The sequence below is a fragment of the Trematosphaeria pertusa genome (genome assembly GCF_010094035.1).
Source record: "Trematosphaeria pertusa strain CBS 122368 unplaced genomic scaffold BU26scaffold_2, whole genome shotgun sequence".
Lineage (NCBI taxonomy): Eukaryota > Fungi > Ascomycota > Dothideomycetes > Pleosporales > Trematosphaeriaceae > Trematosphaeria > Trematosphaeria pertusa.
Window position 1 is genome coordinate 2,618,655 of NW_022987213.1, and position 21,509 is coordinate 2,640,163.

The window sequence follows — 21,509 nt, forward strand, 5'->3', positions numbered from 1 at the left end:
CCCAGACCGCCGCAATCATAACGCTCAGCAGTAACAGAGCAATGACATTCATCCAGCCCGGCGCGGGGTTTATTCGGGTATAAGTGGTGATGAAGGCCCGGTTGTCGACAACCGGGCCACTCGCGGTCGGGATTGGGGAGGCTGGTGGCAGGTCTCGGGCGAGCTTCGCACCGCAGTACGACACGGGATCCGGGTCCCGGACGACCTTCGGCGGCGGGTAGTTGAGCGGCGGTATGACGGGAGCGATGACATACTCGGGCTTTGCTGCGATATGTCTGCCGTAGAGGGGGATGCGGATGCCAGCGTACAAAGCGACGAACGGAGAGGCAATAGTACCGACACCAAGGAGCCCCAAGAATGGGTGGCTCACGAGGAAGTCGACGGCTTGGATGATTGCATCCATAGTGGCGGTGCGAGTCCGGCGGTGTTCTGGTGTTGGGTCGCGCGAGCTTGTTGCTGGAAGTCGGGTTGACTGTGTTCGTGGGAGCAATGAGAAGTTGAAGGAGGGGAAGGCTTGGAGAGATATAAGAGCGGCTCGCGGTCGGAAATTTTCGCGCTAGGAATGTGTAAAAGGACTGAGGTTGAATTGAGCATGTGCGGGCGCAGTGATGATGCCAAGACTATAACAGTGAACGGAATAGAAGTGACTCTGATTTTGCTCCATTTACATGCTGACGCCTGATGGCCCTCGCATCCGTAATTGGGAAACGTCATGACTAGTTGGAACCATCAAAACAATTGATGCTGATAAGAGAAACATGCGCTTGGGACGCGGTCATCCGCTCGATTTCGTCACAAAGCAGATACGAGAATACTACATATACAATACTGCCAAAGCAATATGCGTTTGGATTCATCCCTCACGGGCCCATGCCGGCGCGAGTGCTGGCCCAAAAGCAAAGGAACAGTTTCGAAATTTGATGACTCGCCCTCTATGATCCGGCTCCTGGTAAGGAGCGACCCGGAAGTAGTGGTATGATGGCACTGGCGCGCATTTTGATCGCTGTCCGACTGATATAATCAGGGGAAGTCGGCCCTATCTAAATGCAGAGAGGGAAAGGAAGAATGGACATGTGAGATTGTGACGAAGATACGTGATTCTATCAGAGTTCGCATAAACAGACTCCACAGTACCGAGTGCGTTTTTCAGAGATCTCGATAGAATGCCTTACGGGGTCGTACAAGGCGGCTTTGACCCTGTGTGACATGTGACTTCTCCAGGCGTTAGCTCCTGCTTTCCCTCAACGCCCAGAACTAAACATCAAACCCCCGCCCGCAACACCTTGGAGCAGGTCTTTTCCATCCTTTTCGACGAAACCCACTAGGCGACACAGGCCATATACTTGTTCTTAGTTGCCGTCAAAGGAGTAATTCTTACGCCAACCGTGTTACCGCGTTAGATTGATTGACCCTCCCGCCACCATAAAAGACGAAGCATCCCACCTCGCTGGAGTTGTACATGTGGCATGTTATGTCCACAGCGAGCCACCATTGTGGCATTGCCGCGCACGCAGTGTGAGTGGAACCGGTCAACAAAAGCTGAGGAACCGTAACAAGGCTGACTTTACTAGAGTGGGGTAGGGGAGACAGAGATCCCGTCTCTCGCATCGCAGATATACTTTCGTCTTCCTCACTGACCGGATACATAGACCCGGTCCTAGTTGTTATCCTTTCCAGAGGCATTAATGGTGGAGCCAATCTCTCTTATTGCTTCGGCTATTACCGTCGCAGGGACAGGAACACAGCTCGCTTCTATTCTGTTCAACGTTGCCCAGTCCTTGAAGAATGCGCCCGCCGAGATCGCTGAACTCGCCGACGAAGTCTCAACTCTTTCGAGGAGTTTGATGAGTTTAGCAGATACTATAGAGACAAATCAAGCTCTTTGCAAACCAGCGCTCTTTCTTCAAACGGAGTCCATCCTCTGCCGGTTCAAACTCGTGGAAGAAGAGCTTAAGGAGCTCACTAAGAAACGACGTACGCTGGAGCGCTGGAGATGGGTCTTGAGGCGTCCAAAGGCAAAGGTGTTGATGGTGAAGATCGAAAGTATCAAATCGGCATTGGCACTGGAGCTCAACATCATCCAGCTCGCAAAAGAGGAGGTCAAAAGATCGTGAGGCTAGACTCAGCTACTGTATACCTACTCCCACTTGGCTAATATAACGAAAGAGAAACCATGCTATTGCGTCTGACGAGCAGACAGTAGCGAGGACACCTAACCGATTCCGCAAGGTGGTTGAGAGTGTCGTCCAAGCGAACCGAGTTGCCGTGGAGCATGCGAAGCAAGAGAGCGAGAGTCATCCCACCCAAAAAAGGCGCCAATACAACACTGAAATCCAGCGCTGGGAGGCTGGGGCATTCGATACTGCGACATGGCTGTACAATCTTGTATTTGTTGCGGATCTTGCACAAAACAGTCCGCCGGAGGCATGGAGCTCTGCCGGAAGGCAAGCTTCAGTGACAGATAGTCACTCGGACGACGAGCGCGGCGGAAATTGTCCCTCAGCAGGCGGGGCTCGCCGCCCAGATGCTTCCAATCGGGCGTTGATTGTTTGGAACAAGAATACTGAGCCTAGATTTGTCGTCGATCGGCTTTTGATGGTGTGGACGGAGCTTTCTGATGAGCAGATCAGAGCAAGCGCTACGGGCGATCTGGACGATGCCTGGAGCAAGAGCCTTATGGACTCGATTCAAAATGGCGAAGCGGAGGACACCAAAGATGGTAGAAGAGGAGAAAAAGAAGAAAACGAAGACGAAGACGACGATGACGATGACGACGACGACAGAGACGAAGCCGAAGCCGAAGCCGAGGAAGAAGCAGAAGTGCCTGCCGAGTTCTGGGACATGCACACTCAAAGCAGTGAGGAAAGCAGCATACTTAGCACGACTCTTCCCAGTATACCCGGTCGTACTCCGATTGGTGGTTCCATTGATAGCGCAGAAACGCCTCTTCCTCCTCGTAATTTATCTCGATCCCCACCACCTCCACCGCCCACGGGCTACGCTCCAGATGACCATCCTCGCAGGCGTGTACATTTTAGCGACCGCGCGTACGCTGAATCAATAGGCGATAGCACATTCGATGGAACACTACACGACGTTAGGCGTAGCGGTCACGGGTACATACCATCGGGAAAGGAACCACTCCCCGACACATGGCCATACCGTCCGGAGCCAAATTACAGCACTACTCAATCCGCTCGACGTCAGCCTTCCAACGCCCCACACTACTTCCCGCAGCCATCAGATAACTGTAGTGTATTCTCTGAGCCTGGCACAAGATCGAGGCGGTTTCGGGATCCCTGGAGATTTGTGGATGACCCGTTCGAGGATCCCGTCGACTTCTACAGCACCGCTCATTCCAAAACAAGACAGCCATTAGGCGCTCCATCGGGTGCCACTCACTCGCCAAACCCATTCGCGGCGCGCACGTCCAGGCCGAAACGTTTTGAGGGCAATGAAGCACCCGCGGAGAAACCTGTTGACTTAGCTGCCTTTGCCGATACACTAGATTATTTCATACGGGTACGAGCGAACAGGGAATCTGCAAAGGCTGATGCAGCCAAGCGACAAAAGGTAGCTGAAGCGGATGCAAATGATAGAGAGACTAAGATTGGAGAGCAAAAAGCAATGAGTGTTCAAGACACTCGACTGGGAGATGAGTACAAGAAGAGAGTGCAGCAGTGGGAGGATAGCTTTGCGGCTCTCGACAAGGACCGCAAGGATGTCTTGGAGATCCTCAAGGACTCTAGGGGCGCAGTTCCCAAGCGCCGAACCTCCATCTGGCGCGGCGATCATCGCATCGAGGTTGCGGAATACACTACAGAGAAAATGGAGCCATTCCCAACATTTCATGCAAACCTGCTCGACCCCAACTCTATCCAAAGAGCCGACTGCGGACAATCTGGGCCGGATGGTCCTGCACAAGGCATTTGCTCGACGTCCAAGGCACCACAAAACTCGTCCAAAGCCTTCGCAGTGCCGCTAGCGCAGCCCACTCTCCACTTCTCTCCTCATCTCGGTCGGAGCTGCATCAAGACTTGTGAATTGCAGTTATCATTGAGCAAGAACGGCATCAAAGCAGAGTTTGATGATTTGAGCGAAGGAAACTGGAGTGCGACGACTAAGCCCTATGACCAGCGAGAGGGCTTCGTAAGAAGCACCATCTCCTGGGAACATCCCGTCTTCGTCATGGGCAGCGAGTTACTGAGAACTCTACGAGGAGTGGGATGGAAACCGTTGTACTTTCGTGGTTCTGGTGAGTGCCTTGAATCGTTTCGACGTTGAGCTCCACTAACTACTAATGCGGGTCAGATGCCGGTCAAACGTTCTTCTTAGGCAGCCAACCGATTCACGTCACCTTCTTCAAGCCAACATACAAGCCGCAATGGCAGCCTTTGACTAGTCCTTGTGATGCAGAGTACCTCGTCATTGCGAAGGCGCTCGTTGAGGAGGACGCACTAGAGGAATGGCGGTTGAGATTCGAATATACAGATGACGGGGGATATATCCTAGACGGTCGGCTTACGGCGGTGAGGCTCTCCGTCTATCTATAGCAAAGTTCCACCGCTAACTGACGTCTTTGTAGAACGAGATTGAGGCGCTCGTAGAACGATCGTTCCTCATGCGCGAGGCCAGACATCGAACCTTGCACCGTCAGCTTGAATGGACTCGGGACTGCCGCGAATCTGTTAGCGACGAGGGCTATGTCCCATCTATAGCATCAGAAACGCGACGCTCTACCTCATTTGCTGGTATTACTCACGATCGTAGCTCGGTATCCAGAGAGAGAACACCTGGTATGGGAGCTATAGACAATGCCCTTAACAATATCTAGGGGGAGAGTCACACGACGTATATCTCACTCCCGTCCACCCAATTTACCCAATTTGCTCTACCACGAAAACGCCTCGACTTCTAATTCCCAAACGGCACGGCGCTCTCTTCCTGCTTTAGCCACTAGATCTCTTACGGAGTCGCACATTCCTCCTGGTCCGCACACTACTATTCCGATTCTCTCCCAACCCTCGTTCTTTTCCGCCTCCAGCAAACCTTGCAGGTCTAATCTCTCACCTATTTTCACTACCTTCTCCCTCACCCCACTCAACCCATTCTCCAAGTCAATGACAAGACCCCGTGATGCCGCCCTGACGCTCCAATAAAGTTTCACATTTTGGTGGTGCGCAACGTAAGGGAGCGTTCCTGAAATTCCAATGCCACCCGCAATAAGTATAAGGCGATCTGTTCTGAGGACAGCAGCTGTCGAGTTGTTGGGATAAGGTCCGTCGAGCAAAGTGAGAAGCGAGGTTCCGGCGCCAAGGGTCCTCGTGAGGCCAGATGACTTACGGACATACAACGAAACACCCGAGGTGCTGCTACCATGTGCAGTCCGTGCAACGGTGGCTGATGCGCCCGTCTTCTCAACGTCATTGGAAGAGTGCTGAGAGTTCCTCGAAGAGGCCGACCAGCCAGTACTATGGCCGCGCGATGCGAGGAGCGCAGTAGGGATGATGGAGAAGGGGTGATTTTCCCATGGGCGTAGTGGAGCCAGGGTCGGAAAGTACGCGTAGGTGTGTTTTCCCGGCCGAGCGTCCCATCTCACACCTTTCACATCGATCCTCACGATGTCCTCAGCAACCTCCGTGACATCGGCTCTCTTGATCCCGTTCTTGAGCATCCTCCCCAGCCGCATTAGGCGATCGGCAAACCACACGGCGCAAGCAGCGTACAGCCAGAGCTCGTAGCCCCATTTTCGGGTGAAGAGATACTCGACATGATACCATGACCCGGCAATGGTAAAGATAGCTAACAGAACGTGCAGGATCAAGAAGACCTCGTAGCTCAGGCGCCGAAGGGGGAGCATGGAGATGACCGTCGTGACGACGACGGAGAGGGTGGCCACTACCCCCCAGATCCAGTACTTCTCCCTCTGTTCGGTTGCTAGCTCGCCCATGTTCCCGTACAAGCGTAACTCACAGATGGAGTGGAGGATGACCTGGAGTGCAAAAATCCGGGCCACCCAACGATGGAGAAGCATATACGTTGAATGGCTCCAGTTTGTCAACCACAGGAGAACGTTGTTACGACCAGAGAAGAGAATTACCAGCGGCGAAAGCGCGAATGCGATGACCCCAGTACGGTTCGATATATACGCCATGATCTCTTGCCAGCGGTTGGAAAACCAAGTGTTCGGTTGGTAAGAGCGATAGTCGATAGCCGTCAGGATGATGTTAAGAATGAAGAACGTAGCGACGTACAACGCTTCGCCCGCTGTCGGTCCGTTACCCAGGCTAAAAGGGAGAGCGCGCACGTGGTACGTTCCGATGAGGGCGGGATAGACAAATCGCGGCTTCAGCTTGTCAATGGCGGAGGACATATACGGGAGGTATCCGAAGACGGTGAATAGGATTGGTGTCCCAAACCCTAAAACAAGAAGAATGATGCTGTAAGTCGTGTCAGTCACTCAGTGGCCGTTGCAGAATGCCAGGTGAAACCCACCCAGACCGCGAATGCATCGTTTCCGCAAATTCGAAATGGTAGAGCGTCCCACGTTGAGCCTCCCAGGTCTCCTCGTTGTACAGCGCAGTGAAGTTCAGCATCTCATCCTCCCCGAGCTCTTTCGTCGGCTGCGCACTTTCCCCCAGCTCCGCCAACGCTTCTTGATACGTCCACTTCGCCTGGACCGCTTTCTCGCCAGTGCATTTATCTGCCCAATATTTCTCCAGCTTCCACGGAGCGACATCCCCACACGTCGCGTTGATACAGTAAGCAAGCGTGGTTAACCAAGGCGTATCTCCGGCGCGGCATTCCGGGGAGGTCGGTCCAGCGCCGTGACTGTGTGCGCCTGCTGCGTGATCGTGTGACGAGCACTCTAGCATCGCGCTTTCGAAAGATGCTCGACACGCGAAGGCGCAATTCGGTTTATACACTCCTTGCCGTCAATTCACGATCACAGTCCGCTACGCGATGACTTACTTGGGATGCCATAACCGATGAGGGCATTGGTCGTGCCACTGAGGGCGAGGAGTGAAACTGCTCGGACCAGCAGAGTGCACATGATTCTAAGTCTTCGATCCAACAAAGGACGTCGCGATGTGCCCGACCCTCATGCAGCAGGACACTGCAGATTAAGTATTGTAGCGCTGGACAGTTTATTACTTGCTCAAATCGCGATCAACCTCTTGGGCGCTGCTAAGGGACCGCCACCGCCAACTTTTGTCGCACTTAAGATGCACCTCTTTTGATGCCGCCAAGGTCTAGTCCTTCCACTCCGTCGCTGGTGTTGCAGTCGCGACGATAGCCACGCTTAGCCAAGAACGTCTTCATATCCATAGTTCAGTCCAGACAACTTGCCAACCAGGATGTTTTGATTAGAGAACGCGCAGCACCAACAAGAGTCTAGTAAACAGGCGCAAACTCGCGCAGTCGCATCGCAACAAGCATTCAGGCGGAGCTCGGCGGCCCTTGGCAGCATCTCACGTTACCCACCTCTACCTTCCAATGTTAAATTTAGGCCGCCCCTTCTATAGGTAAGAGTGCCTAACGTAGTTATTATAGCGAATCTGTTTGCGATAAGAGCTATAGCGCCTCTATAGCCTTAGAAATAAGATACTCTACCCCCTTTACTAGTAACCTTTATAATTATAGCTTAGTATCTAGAGAGAGAACTCTAGTACAGGAGCTATAGATAATACCCTTGATGATACCCCAGGAGAGAATAGAAAGGAAGAAGCTCCCGTTAAATGGCTTTGAGATTGTCTCTTAGGAAGCAAGCTCTATCGACCCCGAGCCAGCATCTACAACTTCCTGGTCCGTCAGCGCGAATGGGCATATGCGCACTCACCCAAGAAAGGTCAAAGATCATACCGATTGATAGGACACACCTCTGAGCGCCATATGATATAATGCATTATAGCCCAATATCTTATTTCCCAAGTCTCTTCTCTCTGATAAACCACGCAAAGAACGCACTGCCTGCGACAAGCCCTACGCTGACTCCTAATGCAGCCCGCGTACTCTTTCCGTAGCACTCCTTGACTATCTCTTGTAGTCCAGGCTCCAGATTTCTTAGATATGACAGTGATTCTCTCACGCGATCTGCAATTTCTTCAGCATCCGCGTCTCCATTCAAAGCGCTTTGTAGGGACTTGCGCAGCGTCTGGTTGAAAGCGGTAGCGCACATCGAGATGCCGAACACCGAGCCTAGAGACCGGAAGAGGTACGAGCACGCGGTTGCCACCGCTTGATCCGCATGAGAGGCATTCGCGATGAGCCCGATAAGCGTCGTAGTCACTCCGATACCATTCGAAAATGCGCACATACAAGTCCCCACGATCATGAGCGGGATATTTTCGATGATCGTGCCCGCAAAAAGGAGGACCAAAGCGAGGCCGAGGACGAGGATCGAATACGCGATTCCAGTGATCCAGTAGTACTTCCCAGTCTTCTTCATATAGAAGCCGCCGAATAGGGAGCCGCTGACGCCGCATACGATACAGGGAACGAGGAGTAGACCGGCCTGGGAAGCCCGCAGGTTGCCGATTACTTGCCAGTAGAGCGGGATGAAAAACAGCGCTGCTAGCCACCCTCCGAAAGCGAAGAAGTTGCACAGATAGCAGGCGAACAGCGTCTTGTTCAAGATAATCCGAAACGGCGCAAACGGATGGCTCGCAACGTGCTTCTCGACCAGCACGAAGACTCCAAACAGCGGACTCATACAGAGTCCCGCAATCGCGAACGGATCACTCCAGCCTACATTCGAGCCGCGATCCAGACCAACCAGGAGCCCAAAGACGGCCGTGATCAGGATGAACGCACCCAGGAAATCAATCTTCAGGATCTTCTCCTTCCAGTGCGAATGGTCCATCTTCGGGAGATGCAGCGCTGCAGCGACCGCGATGAAAGCGAGCACGCAAAGTGGCCCCTGAGCAATAAATGACCACCGCCAGCCTATACTATCCGCCAGCAGCCCGCCCAATGGCGCGCCAGCAGCGCTCCCCGCCGCGTATATTATGTTAATGTACCCCTGCCAGGTACCGCGATCCCTCAAGCTCACAACATCGCTCAGCAGGATCGACACAATGGTCGTCATGCCGCCGCCTCCCACGCCGGCAAACGCCCTAGCGGCAATCAACTCGCCCATATTACGCGCGAGGCCGCAGAACGTCGAGCCAATGCCGAAAATGAGGTATGCGAAGAGGAGGCAGGATTTGCGGCCGAAGATATCGGAGAGCTTGCCGTAGACGGGTTGGAAGGCGGACAGCGTGAGGAAGTAGCCGGTTGCGATCCAAGATGTGCTGTTCAGAGCATGCAAGTCGCTGCCGATGGTGGAGTAGGTGGATACGACGAGGGTTTGGTCGGCGGCTGCGAGGAAGACCTGGGGGTGGCTGGCTATTAGCTTCATTCCTTCTCACTGTTCTGTCGGCATGTAGAGAGGGGGACGCAAGACGTACTCCTATTGCTATCGCGGGGAATATGTACTTCATACGCTTCTTTACCTCCGGCATACCCTGGTGCTTGGACATATCTCCGCTGCTGCTAGTTTGCCGCTCGCGTCGGTCGCCATCTTGCTGTCTCTCGACATCCTCGTCCCCGGTCTGGTAGCTATTTGGCCCCTCAGGTGCAATTCCATCGCCGGGATCAATTGAATACGCAGATCGATGAGGTTCTTGATTGCGCTTCGGCAGGAGCGGCGAGGTCTCACCCGGGTGCTTAGTTTTCGGACTGGCGGTCATGGCGGGGATGTCGGATATCGTCTGAGGTCAGGGAAGAAGGGAAAAAGCAACAATCCTCCAGCTCCACAAAGGAGAAGAGCAAAAGGCGCTAATGATTCGTATCGAATGCAAGCTCCATTACTAACATCCGACCTCGCTCCATTTGCACCCGTTTTGCGATCGAAGATCGTTGTCCGCGGGCGAGGAAGGGAGCACAGTTCGGCATGCTTATCGGAGACCGGATGACATTGATTGGCTGTATTTCTCAGCATGCGGCTAGGCCTGAAGAGGAAAGTGTGAATGCGATCACGAGACCTCGCGTATGCGTGTTCTGCTCGTATCTCGCTTTGGCGGTTGACGCGTAGGGCGTGCTACGAGGTGGAATTCCGCACGTCTCTTGAATGACTAGATAAGCTGATATATTACCCCGTTCCCTTTACCGCGAGAGAAACACGACGCTTCTGCCATCACTTCCACTGCATACATACACAGTCACTGCGCTGCTGAGTCTCTCATACGCACGCATCAAGCAACGCAATGGCCTCCGCACCACCCGATTTCGAAGCCCTCACTGGTCACTGTACCTGCAAAAGCATCACCTACACGCTACTCGCGCCACCTCTCGTAACGCACTGCTGTCACTGCTCTTGGTGCCAACGCGAAACTGGCACCGCCTTCGCCCTCAACACGGTCATCGAATGCTACAACTTCCGGATCACGTCTCCGACCCAACCCACCGTCGCACGCAACCCATCCCTCTCCGGAATCGGCCAACTTGTCGCACGCTGCCCGACCTGTTGCGTGGCCATCTACTCGCACTATTCCAACGTGACTGCCACGATGTTTGTCCGGGCGGGCACGCTAGAGGAAGGAAGCAGACAGAGGGTTAGACCCGATGTGCATATCTTTACCGGGGCGAAGGTCGAGTGGGTGGACTTGAGTAAGGAGAAGGAGAGAGGGGTCAAAGTGTATGAGGAGTATTATGAGAGGGAGGATGTTTGGAGTGAGGAGAGCATGGAGAGGAGGAAGAAATTGTTGGAGTGGGTGGAGGAGCAGAAGGGGGCGGTCTAGGAGTCGACAGTCTAGTTTCATATGTGGTATTCCGACAGTCGTTCATAGCGTGTAATTTTGAATGGTAAAGGATGCTTCATTCGAAGTGAACGGCAGTCACTTTTCTCCCCGAACCGTGGCTGCGCACCTAACAACGCCCGCCGAAACAGTACTCTTCAATGGACAAGAACCGCCCTGGATATCTTACAGCGCTAGAGCGCTTTGAACCAAAATCCCGTCGTCCGAGGTCCCGCCTTTCTCGTTATACCATATGTGCCTCTTTCCGCTCCGGCTTCAAGCCTTCCTCCACATCCCGACCTCTAGATCGCGAGATGTTGTCAACCTCGGTCGACACTTCGGTGGTCTTGAGGATCCCACCCATCTTGCCAAATGACTGTGACTGCGGCTGGTTATCTAGCAGAACCACGCTCTCCGCGCTGTTCTTTCCCTCGCTGTTCTCGTCACGCATGCTGCTCGCGCTGCCGCTTCGTTCCTTGTCTGCTCCAATTGTCGTCATCATGTGGCTCTCGTAGACGCCGTACGGCGCGAAAGCATTTTCTCGGGTCTTGCTGGAAGCGAGCGAGTTGTAGTTGTTCTTTGCGGATTGGTGGCCGGTGCCTCCGCCGTAGGGACGAGAGAGATATTTGGGTGTGCTGCGATTGCGCGAGCCGCGGCCGTATGTGGACCCGAGGACGCTGCGGAAGATGGGCTTCAGGCAGGGTAGGTTACCGGCGATGATGCCGACGTTGTTCTCGAGCACTGTCCAGATTGTAATGTTCCTGCTATCCCATAGCCAGTCGCCTGTTTTGCCATAATTCGGAAGAAACGATATCTTTACCAGCGCTGCGGCGGTGGCGAAGATACCAAGTCCGAGAATGGCAATGATTGAACTCTTCTGTCGTCGATTCATCTGGACTTGCCATAACATGGGAATCTGATCTTTGTTAGGATTGAAGAGCACTTAAATCGGCGGTCTACGTACGGGTATCACTATCGCGAAGAGAATGTCGGTGATGATGTTTAAAGCTAGCAAGCGGTTAGTATCCGCTTTAGTAGCGCATCAAGCAAAAACCTACCAACGTTGGTGTATGACAAGCCCTTGAGAGTTTTCACGTCCCAGCAAGTACCCTTGGCGGTCGGATCCCATTGTACGGCAAGATTGGTGCATTGGAACATGATTGTCTGCCAAATATGAGCGACTGAGTGACAGTAGCCCGGTGAACAGATGAGTGTTAGAGACTTACGAAGAAGCAGGCAATCGTGTAAGCAGCCATAAACACTTCCGCGATGTCAGTGGGCGGCAAATTTAAATGGGATATGGTATTGGGAACACAAACCCATTATCGAAATGATAGCTCGTCTGTAGAAAGGGATAGTGGCAATCCGAAGAAGAAAGAAGCCGATCGATAGTTTGACTAGACATATCGATAGGAGATATATCGGCTGGGTAACGAAGTTCAACTTGAACGCCGTTTGGAAGTCGGTGGGTTCAATCTGATCGATATGTCTTCCGGCTCCATATAGGACCTCAGGAACTATTAAGCATTGCCCTGCTATACACTATCCAGGTGTTAGCACAGCAGATAGAGCTACGGGGATGCTCTGCTTACCAGTAACATGGCCATGCTCATGATGTAGTCCTGGCATCGTCAGCACCAAACTCGTGGGATTTTCTCGGGCCGTTTGAGCTTACGTCCCAACCGACGTTGCGGATCATCCTGACCCTGACGAAGAGACGAGCGATCATCGTTATGAGAGCGACGATCGTTATTGCCAGGGTGACTCCGAGGATTCGCGCCCCGTCATCCTCTTTTGGAAAATGTATTGTGGTAGCCATGAGTGACTACGAGCCAAAATCCTACTTTTGAGGAGTTGTTTCGAGATGGAAGAACAGGTACGCCAAGAGCGAGGACTCTAAGGGAGAAAATTGAGAGGGCATATAGCAAAGGACCGATCCATTGGCCTTAGAAACTGTGGAGAAGGGGTGTATGTATGTTCCGGGAGCGGCTGAACGCCGTTTGAGACTCCGCATCTAACACCGAATACGTAGGAGAAATGACTATAGCCGAAAAAAAGGGAGTGTTAAGGAACGGGGGCTCGTCAATTGAACAGGCTTCTGTAGCGGCAGTCAAACGAAACCTACCCTTCTGCTGGGCCCATGCACGAGCATCACACCAAGCTGCCCATCTTGGAAGTCGGTTACGGCTCGCGTGGCTGTTGCGAATCAGGAATCAGTCGCTTTCCGACTTCCAGACTGTGGGACCGATTGGCGCTAGAAACCTTAAGCGACGGTTCACCGAGTCAGTCGGTGTCCGCAAGGAGTAGCCCTCGATGTCACGGCTGATGGGGCATTTCATAGCCAGCGAAGCGGGATGATTGCGCAATAGGCCCAGCGCATCCCGATGGTAAGGAAGACATATTTTTGAATTAGGCGGCCAGTTGGACAGCAAACAAACCGAGAACCGGAGGCAAATGGTGGTCGCTTGGGTCACGACGCAGACATGCAGGAAACGCGACCATGGCTTAAACGAGGCTGATGGGTCCCCAGGCACTGTGTACGCAATCGATCCACAAGAGGATGGAGCCTCGGTGCTGATGATTACAGGTTGACGCTAGAGGGGCTAGTGCAAAGTCTGTTCTTCCGCTTGCTCGGTCCCCAGCCGGCTGGTTCATGGCGTCCAGCTGTTCGCGGCGCGGGCGGTGGAAAGAAAGGTGCTGCGATGGCGTGAGCAACGAGCCGGTGCGAGCGTGGGACGTTTGCATGCATGAACGCTACCTCCTGCCACGCAAACATACGCCCAACGGAGACAGGGGAGACAGGCTGTGTCTGGACCTGAGATGAGGAGTACACAGTAAGCGGGGAACCGGATCCCAGAAGCGGTACCTAGTTACGCTAGATCTCAGGATCGATGTGCATGCGGTGCAGAGACATGGATCGACCGAGGTAAGACCGCGCGGAGACGCTAGCCCGAAAGCAGACTGGCACTGAACCTTAAATACGCGCATGCATGCCAACGCTTCCTTCAATGCTGCGCGCGGAAGTGCGACTAAGAAGGCACCAACACCGAGAAAGAGGTGCGTTCGTCTGTCCAGACATCGTATCTGGCCCCTCCAGGCGCGAGGTTCCTGTCGTTGACCCCTCTCATCGGGCGTAAGGGCGGGCCACGGCTGCGTTACCGATATGCACACTATCTAATCGCCCGGCGCCTATTGGAAGCTCCCTCCAGTCTCTAGCTTCTAGAATCAGAGATTTCAGGGCGAACGCTGATTCACATGCGCCTGGGATTGCCGTCTCACCTCTTGTCTGACACTCGCCCTCCCGCTGAACGGCCCGCAGCGCTCCAACGCCAACGGTCCACCATGGAATCAATCTGCTAGCAGGATAATGTTCCGCACTTCCAAAGCATCACGACTTCAAGGCCGACTCGCTGTTGAACAGAAGGCCCGAACAAGGTCCGCCACCTCGCTCCGTTGTACTACAAAGAGGACGCTAACTACTGGATACAACAATGAACACGAACACCTGCGGGCAACGCGTCTATTTCCGGATGGGTCACCGTAATTTTGCTACGCCGCCGGAGGGCATGGAGAATTGGGCTTGGCTCCCCTAACCGAACCGTCGCCGTTACCTACCCTTCGCTTGTTATTCTCCTCCTGCTATTTCGAGTCTGAACTAATGGCAGCGATATATTGCGCAGGGTCTCGCGGCACCCGGCAAGGGTTAGACCAGAGCGGCTTGCGGTGCACTAACCACGGTACTCCGTAGGTGCATGTCTTTCCGCCTCGCCTGGCGCCGAGAGTCTTCTAAATCTCCTAAACGTGCCTTAGCCACCTCCATCCAATACGCTGCTAATGTGTAGTTTCGTGGTACGAGGACGCACGTGGATTTCTGTGGTAGGTTCTCTCCCTGAATCCGTGCCTGACTACCGACAAGGGATTGCAGTCGTTCGGCAATTGGACCGTTCGACAAAAAGTCATGTCAGTTCAGGAGCACGCGTATGTGGCCACCGGAGTCTCAACACCGAGGGACCCTTTATAGTAGCCAATTGGTCCTCTTGGAGAGCTTTTTTCTCTCTGCCTCTCCACTCGCTTCAACCTTAATTGCTAATCTGCTTGTTGGGCTTCGAGGGCCGCACTCAGTTCGTCTTTAATTTCCACTGGGTGTTTCACATCTTACGGCGTCTTCAAGTTAAAATGCGCCTCCCTACATCAATGGCACTCTGCCTTTTGGCTGGCACGCTTTCAAGTGCATACCCCGCACCTCAAGATGAACCTGTTTCTACGACAACCCTTCCGGATGGAGCCACAACTACGCTGCCTGTGTCACCTGCGACCGATACAGCAGTCGCGAGTGATCAGCTGGCCGAGTTAGCAAACTTCGCTCAGGACTTGGTCAATTCTACGCTCGAAGAGACCAGCAGCAAGCAAAAGCGAGGAGGCTGCACCCTGAAGAATCTTGCCGTGCGGCGAGAATGGTAAGTGATATGTATCTACATCGGTAGATCTACCTTCGATTCTTTCTCCGAAGCTTGGGGACTTTACGTTGTCAATCCCGGTCTTCTTGGAAGATGCTAACATTTTCCTCAGGGGAAGTCTGTCGAAGAGCGAACGGAAGGCGTACACGAAAGCCGTCCTATGTCTGCAAAGCAAGCAGGCCAAGACCCCATCATCACTTATTCCGGGAGCTAAATCCCGATTTGATGATTGGGTGGGAACCCACATAAACCAGACTCTGACCATTCATTATACCGTACGTCATCACCTTGTCCTTATCATCACCTGCCAACTCTCACGTGCTGTATTCTCTTTTGCCCTGAGCTACAAACAGATGCTAACCGGTTCACCAGGGCACCTTCCTGGCTTGGCACCGATACTTCACCTGGCAGTATGAGCAAGCGCTCCGAAATGAATGCGGATACACAGGCTACCAGCCCTACTGGGATTGGGCAAAGACCGCTGTGACTGGCATGGAGAATTCTCCCATCCTCGATGGCTCCGATACCTCAATGTCTGGCAATGGCGCACACATTCCCAATCAGGGCGGCATCGTCCTCGGCGGAAACGGTCTCCCTGAACTCCCTCTTCCGGCCGGCACAGGAGGCGGGTGCATCACCTCTGGACCCTTCAAGAACATGACCGTCAACCTCGGCCCTGTCTCTCTAGCCTTGCCCGGCGGTCTCACTGAGGCCAACGGCGACGGCTTCTCCTGGAACCCTCGCTGCCTCAAGCGCGACCTCACCACCGAGATCAATCGCCGCTTTGCGAACGCATCCTCTATCGTCCATCTTGTGCTCAAATCAAAGAACATCTGGGACTTCCAGATGACGATGCAAGGTGTCCCAGGCAGTGGCGACATCGGTGTCCACGGCGGCGGTCACTACTCCATGGGCGGGGACCCTGGTCGCGACGTTTTCGTCTCCCCGGGTGATCCTCTCTTCTACCTGCATCACGGCATGATCGACCGCACGTGGTGGATCTGGCAGATGCTTGACCAGCGGACCCGGACGGGCGCAGCCGGCATCTCCGGCACGGGAACATTCCTGGACTCACCGCCTAGCCCCAATACTACGTTGAACACTATGGTTGATCTGGGGTATGCTGCAGGCCCACCTCAGGCCATGCGTGACCTGATGAGCACGACTGACGGGCCTTTCTGCTACATCTATGTATGAGCAGTTGGGTCGGCTCAGGGCTGTCGATGCCTGCCTTTGCGAGCGTGTTTTTGCGTTCAAGCATAGCGATTCACTCTTATAGACTACATACCCTCATTTAATGCACATATATTCTTCCCTTCAGCTACCAACAATGGCGATATCTGAAGCTCCCACAAAACTGACCCTTCGATGTCTCTCCTAATCAAGCTTAGACCTTACTAAGCAGTTCAGCGTACGACTATGGTATACAGATATCCTCTCAAGCTTCGTGAGTCGTGCATGGAACCTAACCCGCGCACTCTTTTCTTTCAATCCCCAACCTCCCATCTCGAATCCTCCATCAAAAACTCGCACAAGCAAACCCCAAGACTTCGCATGTCTCAACAAGCTCGCCATCCTTGGATCGCATCACGCCGATCCTATCCTCTTCTCGACTCAAGTGCACCCACCGCTTTCTGAACAGAAAATACCCCTTGTTCCTCCACGTGTCCATCGTCCCAGATCTGCCCTCAAATCTGCTCGCTCGCCCATCTCCCGCTCGCTCGCTGTTCTGTCGGATCCCCGCGTGCTTTCCACCCCCGTCAAGGAGGAGATCGACCTCCATATTACCATGCCTAGAACCCCCCTCGGCCGTACTGTAACAGAATCCGCCGCCCTCGCGCTCCTCGGCCCCCGCCGCGGGTAGACGGCCCAGTAGCACTTTAATACAGAACTATATCGGCCTTCGACGCGCCCGAAAGGCCGGTCGGCGGTGGTTCGGCACAGCTCGCCAGCTCGCCGAAGCCAAAATTTTAGCTTGGTGAGCGCAGCGCCCGCACGCTGCACGGCCCGCTGGCGGGGCGAGCGGACTGAACGTAGTGTAGTGTGTGTGGGTCTTGCACCAGAAAAACCACGCAAGCCATCGCTCTGTCGCGTGGGTTGGCGCGCTGAATAGAGTTTCTGCGGAGCCTGCAGAAGCGAATATTGGGCTGCTATGAATGCCATGTTCGTCATAGTGCCTTTTGGATCAGCAGCAATGATTCAAGCCGCTGCTGCTGCCCGAGGCAACTTCTTCCTCGTGGTCAGACGGCGTCAAAGCGTTGCGAGTCAAGTAGCGAAAAAGAAAATACCGAGATACTGGTAGGATACCATCTCCACATTCATGTATATACTAGTCTCGGTCGCAAGACCGCCGCAAACGCCATCTACAATATGCAACGCCATCGTATGCGCCCGACAACACAACAGGACAACCAACCAAAAAAAGACAAAATGCTAAGAAAATTGCCCGGAACACGATCCTTCCGAGCGCTATGTTTACACAGCCCGCGAATGCTCCGCGGGCGAGAAAAGGAAGACTGCACAACTATCGCTTCTCCACCAGCAGCAAGTGCATGGCAAGGTATGCCAGGATGACAAATGCGCCTCCGAAGACGGCAAGGCCAATACAGTCGCGCCATAGCGCCATGGTGTTGAAGCCGAAGGAGCTGAGAATGGCTGAACCAGGGACTTCGATGTCGAGGCCATACTTGTGGTCCACCAAGGAGAGGTACTTGACTTCGTTGACGATGAGGCCTTCGAACGCGTAATGGAAGATGGATAGCTGATCGATGTGATTAGCGGCCGTTAACTTGTCTGGGAGGGGGAAGGTACTCACAGTTTGCAACCACTTCGCTGCCGCAGGGATACTCTCCTTATTCAGGAAGAAGCCTGAGAACAACAAGCTGAACAGCATCACAAGAACGCCAATCAAATTCGCGACTCCCCCATTGCGGAAAACAATGCCAATGAACAAGCAGATCGCGGCGGCCGCAAGGTTGAAGAGAACCAGGAAGAGGACGAACTTGAGAAATTCGGGCCATGCCGGGATGAGACCGGTCATCGGATATACGATGATGCCGAGGATGATGGGCGGGATTAGTCGTAATGGTACGATATCGAAGAGAACCTTCGCGGCAAAATATGATAGAGGCGAATAGTAGCCTTTCGCACGTTCCCGCGTGAAGAGAAGGCGTTCAGGGGCGAAGACAGTGAGAACAGTCAAAGTGCTAAAGCCAAAGAGAGCCAGCACGAAGAAGAAGAGGCCGAGGCGGTTCTGAAAACCCTTGATATCGTCGGTGAGACCGAAGAATAGGAACCCGAGGAAGACCGCGAGGATGATGGCAATGGCGTAGTGGGTGAGCATGAGCATCGGATTGCGATAGAGGTTGCGCCAGGTACGCTTCGAGAGAATGATGAACTGACCAATCAAGCCAACCTTTCGAAAGCCCTTCACCTTGCCAGCTGCTACAAATCCGTTCGGCTGCTCATTGGTGTTATTATAACCGTTGGCTTCGTTTGCTCTGGCTATGGCGCTAGCGATGTCCTCATGAAGAGCACCCGCAATGTCGGAGGTCGCGTATGCGTTTACAAGGGTGTCCAGGCTGGTTCCGGTGCCGCCGTCCGCTGGAGGCGGAAGCTCATCTGGATCATCCAGGATCTGTGGAGGTGGTGCACCTTGTTGACGAGTAAGTTTCAGCCACTGAGCGGTAGTACCCTCCCGACGCTCATACGGGATTTCGCCATCATCAGTTTTTGGGGACACCGTACCATCTGCGGGAGCCGAGCTCTTCTTCCTCGTGAAGAGTTCACGCTCTTGTTGCTGCCGGATAGAGGTCCTTCGCTTATTCTTCGGCCGAATGCTTGAAATGCTCGGGCTGCCGGCGGTGTCATGATCATTGTTCACGCTCGGAATTGACTTGACCGCGATCGCGCTGCTTGCTCTAGTCCCTAAGCCATCTCTCGTGAAAAGAGAACTGTCCTCCTCTGTGAGTCGGCTAGCGGTGCTGGCGTGCATCGTGAGGTCCACTAGGTAGTCGGCAATATTGAAACCGGGTGGGCAGCTGTAGCCGATGTGGTCGAAATATGCCTGGCAGCTTTCGAAGGGTCCAGAATAAACCGTCCGACCTTTCGCGAGAAGGATGAGCTGGTCGAAGAGAGCAACGATGTTGGACCTCGGCTGATGGATTGTGAAGACCACGGTCCTGTTGTAGTTCTTCACAAGAGTGACAAGACATTCTACTACGTTGAATGCGTTGAAAGCATCCAGTCCGCTGGTAGGTTCATCGAGGAACAGAATGCTGGGAGACGTCACTAGCTCACATGCGATCCCTACGCGGCGCTTCTCTCCGCCGGAAATACCACGGCCGCCCTCTTCTGAGCCAATCTTCTGATGTCGAATAGCATGAATGCCGAGCTGCCGCTCCACATCTTCGACCCGCTGCTCCTTCGAAGCGCGACTCATCTCCTTGGGAAGTCGCAGCAAAGCTGAGTCTAGGATTGTCTCATGGACCGTCAAGGTCGGCAGCATGGTGTCCTCTTGGTCGACAAATCCGATGACGCTTCGGAACTCGTCATCACGAACTCTCTCTCCGTTGAGATATAACTCGCCGCCGGTGATGCCGATCTTATTCTTGCGGGCTAGTATGTCCAGGAACGTGGTCTTGCCGGCTCCGGACGCACCCATGATGGCCAACAGCTCTCCAGGATGAACAGCACCAGAGATGCCAGCAAGAATCTGCTTGCCGTTGAGTTGATACGACACATTCTCAAATGCCAAGGAAGCAGGCTTATGATCGGCCAGCAGCTTCGCGTTTTCATCTTCCTCGTCATCGGAGAGGTGGATCGGACCCCACCGTCTCCTTTCCGCTCGACGAGCAAGGTACCAGATGGCAAGGATGACTGCAACAACGAACAGTGCGCAGCCCGCGATAACACCAGCGATCAAAGGAGTATTTATCGTCTTGATAGGCCTCTCGTAGCCAGGAACCTCGGTCTCATAAAGACATTCTCCTGCGTTGCATTTAAGGAAGATGCTCTCGTCGCCAAAGATGGAGGAGATGAGGTCATTCATGGCCGGCTCGGAGAAGATAGAACCGCTGTCCCTGCCATCAAGGGTAGAGACGGTCCGAAATTCACCTGGGCCCTTGATCATCTCTTTCAAGAACTCGCCGATATCGACGGATCCTGACTCCCCGCAGAGCATCCTTCCTGGTACGCACGCGCACTTGATGTTTTGGCACTTGTATTCGGTGATGTTGCGATCGCTTTCGGCGGTCCAGCTCGCGGTGCACGTGTCGAGGGCGCAATAGAATGATTCTTGTCGCTCAACCCAGACTGGTAAAGTTAGCACATGTATTGCGAGTCTGTCGGCCTGGATGGGGAGACTTGCATTGGAAGTTGCATTCTTCGGCCTCCCTGTTACAGGAGAAGGTCGCCTGTGGCTTCTTGTCCTTCAGCTGGTCGAGGATCTTCTTATTCGTGATGTCGCACATCTGGTAGTTTTCGTTGACCAGTTGCCCATTTGTGTAGCACACTCCGCCTTCTCCTTCTGGCATCATAGCATTGCATGCGTCGTTGTTCTGGCACACATTGCAGTTGATGCCCGTCCAACCCTCTTTGCAGTCGCATCTGTCTCCTTCTCTGGGTGCCCGGTTCCTGTTGCCATCGGGGAGGGAGCCACAGAGCGGCGTCGAACAGTCCTCGCCGCCGAACCCGGGCGTACAGTCACACTTCCCGTTCCCTTTTATACATTTGGCGAACTGGTGGCACTGGAAGTCGTCCAGGTTGCAGTTGAAGCATGGCGGGCATCCGTCGGGCCTATCGCCGTATATCGAGAAGAGGTCTTGGGGCAGTTCGGCGGCGGAATAATTGCCGAACGTCTTCTGGGCTCCTGAGGGTCCCGCGAGAGCCAACGAGACCAGCAGCGTGGCGGTCCATGGGGTGCGTCGCATATCGCCGCTTCGCTCAGCGGCGCGGTACAGCAAGCTTCACCTAGCTCCGATGCGCAGACTGCTGCCTTGGAGATGCCGCGCGAGGAGAGACGGACGGGAAAGCGGCGGCGCAGGAGCTTCGAGCTCGCGGATGATGGAGGCGATGTGATAAGGAGCGGAAGTTCAGTGAGCGTGGCCAGATGCGGACTGCTATCGTATGAGCATGTTGATTTGCGGGGGCTGGTGGAGGATGGGATGCCGCCTTGCCAAGAGACGCTCGGGAGGCGCAGACCGATGGACCGAGGCCTAGCACGCATCTGGCAGGCACTCCATCATCGATACCTCGCGTGACCGCGAAATGTAGG

At 54.0% G+C, this 21,509-nt stretch overlaps 8 protein-coding genes across 8 annotated transcripts; 3 read left to right on the top strand and 5 right to left on the bottom strand.

The window, feature by feature from the left end:
* Positions 1 to 1,685: 1,685 nt before the first annotated feature.
* Positions 1,686 to 4,834, top strand: BU26DRAFT_559606 (uncharacterized protein; the record flags this gene model as incomplete). Its single annotated transcript, XM_033832719.1, has 4 exons — positions 1,686 to 2,099; positions 2,167 to 4,255; positions 4,312 to 4,529; positions 4,586 to 4,834. The coding sequence occupies 4 exons, from the start codon at positions 1,686 to 1,688 to the stop codon at positions 4,832 to 4,834; spliced, it is 2,970 nt and encodes a 989-aa protein (XP_033689967.1).
* On the bottom strand, positions 4,760 to 7,498 carry BU26DRAFT_475532 (ferric reductase transmembrane component 4). The gene is made up of 3 exons (XM_033825537.1): positions 6,973 to 7,498; positions 6,496 to 6,925; positions 4,760 to 6,440 (listed from the first exon to the last, which is right to left on the bottom strand). The coding sequence occupies exons 1-3, from the start codon at positions 7,052 to 7,054 to the stop codon at positions 4,892 to 4,894; spliced, it is 2,061 nt and encodes a 686-aa protein (XP_033689968.1). The 5' UTR covers positions 7,055 to 7,498; the 3' UTR covers positions 4,760 to 4,891.
* A 45-nt stretch (positions 7,499 to 7,543) lies between these two features.
* BU26DRAFT_514793 (uncharacterized protein) lies at positions 7,544 to 9,911 on the bottom strand. The gene is made up of 2 exons (XM_033827916.1): positions 9,450 to 9,911; positions 7,544 to 9,373 (listed from the first exon to the last, which is right to left on the bottom strand). The coding sequence occupies exons 1-2, from the start codon at positions 9,729 to 9,731 to the stop codon at positions 7,922 to 7,924; spliced, it is 1,734 nt and encodes a 577-aa protein (XP_033689969.1). The 5' UTR covers positions 9,732 to 9,911; the 3' UTR covers positions 7,544 to 7,921.
* Positions 9,912 to 10,076: 165 nt separating this feature from the next.
* On the top strand, positions 10,077 to 10,978 carry BU26DRAFT_148624 (uncharacterized protein). The gene has a single exon (XM_033819936.1). The coding sequence runs from the start codon at positions 10,248 to 10,250 to the stop codon at positions 10,779 to 10,781; it is 534 nt and encodes a 177-aa protein (XP_033689970.1). The 5' UTR covers positions 10,077 to 10,247; the 3' UTR covers positions 10,782 to 10,978.
* Positions 10,979 to 11,022: 44 nt separating this feature from the next.
* Positions 11,023 to 12,597, bottom strand: BU26DRAFT_417867 (uncharacterized protein; the record flags this gene model as incomplete). Its single annotated transcript, XM_033823224.1, has 6 exons — positions 11,023 to 11,694; positions 11,743 to 11,786; positions 11,837 to 11,942; positions 12,005 to 12,039; positions 12,098 to 12,320; positions 12,454 to 12,597. 6 exons carry the CDS (start codon positions 12,595 to 12,597, stop codon positions 11,023 to 11,025), a joined length of 1,224 nt encoding a protein of 407 aa, XP_033689971.1.
* A 2,357-nt stretch (positions 12,598 to 14,954) lies between these two features.
* On the top strand, positions 14,955 to 16,432 carry BU26DRAFT_527862 (Di-copper centre-containing protein; the record flags this gene model as incomplete). Its single annotated transcript, XM_033830809.1, has 3 exons — positions 14,955 to 15,235; positions 15,348 to 15,510; positions 15,608 to 16,432. 3 exons carry the CDS (start codon positions 14,955 to 14,957, stop codon positions 16,430 to 16,432), a joined length of 1,269 nt encoding a protein of 422 aa, XP_033689972.1.
* Positions 16,433 to 16,640: 208 nt separating this feature from the next.
* On the bottom strand, positions 16,641 to 17,462 carry BU26DRAFT_148645 (uncharacterized protein). Its single transcript, XM_033819937.1, has one exon. It carries the CDS (start codon positions 17,405 to 17,407, stop codon positions 16,850 to 16,852), a length of 558 nt encoding a protein of 185 aa, XP_033689973.1. The 5' UTR covers positions 17,408 to 17,462; the 3' UTR covers positions 16,641 to 16,849.
* Positions 17,463 to 17,522: 60 nt separating this feature from the next.
* BU26DRAFT_448099 (uncharacterized protein) lies at positions 17,523 to 21,508 on the bottom strand. Its single transcript, XM_033824673.1, has 3 exons — positions 20,604 to 21,508; positions 18,051 to 20,548; positions 17,523 to 17,996 (listed from the first exon to the last, which is right to left on the bottom strand). Exons 1-3 carry the CDS (start codon positions 21,163 to 21,165, stop codon positions 17,760 to 17,762), a joined length of 3,297 nt encoding a protein of 1,098 aa, XP_033689974.1. The 5' UTR covers positions 21,166 to 21,508; the 3' UTR covers positions 17,523 to 17,759.
* Between the last annotated feature and the right edge of the window lies 1 nt (position 21,509).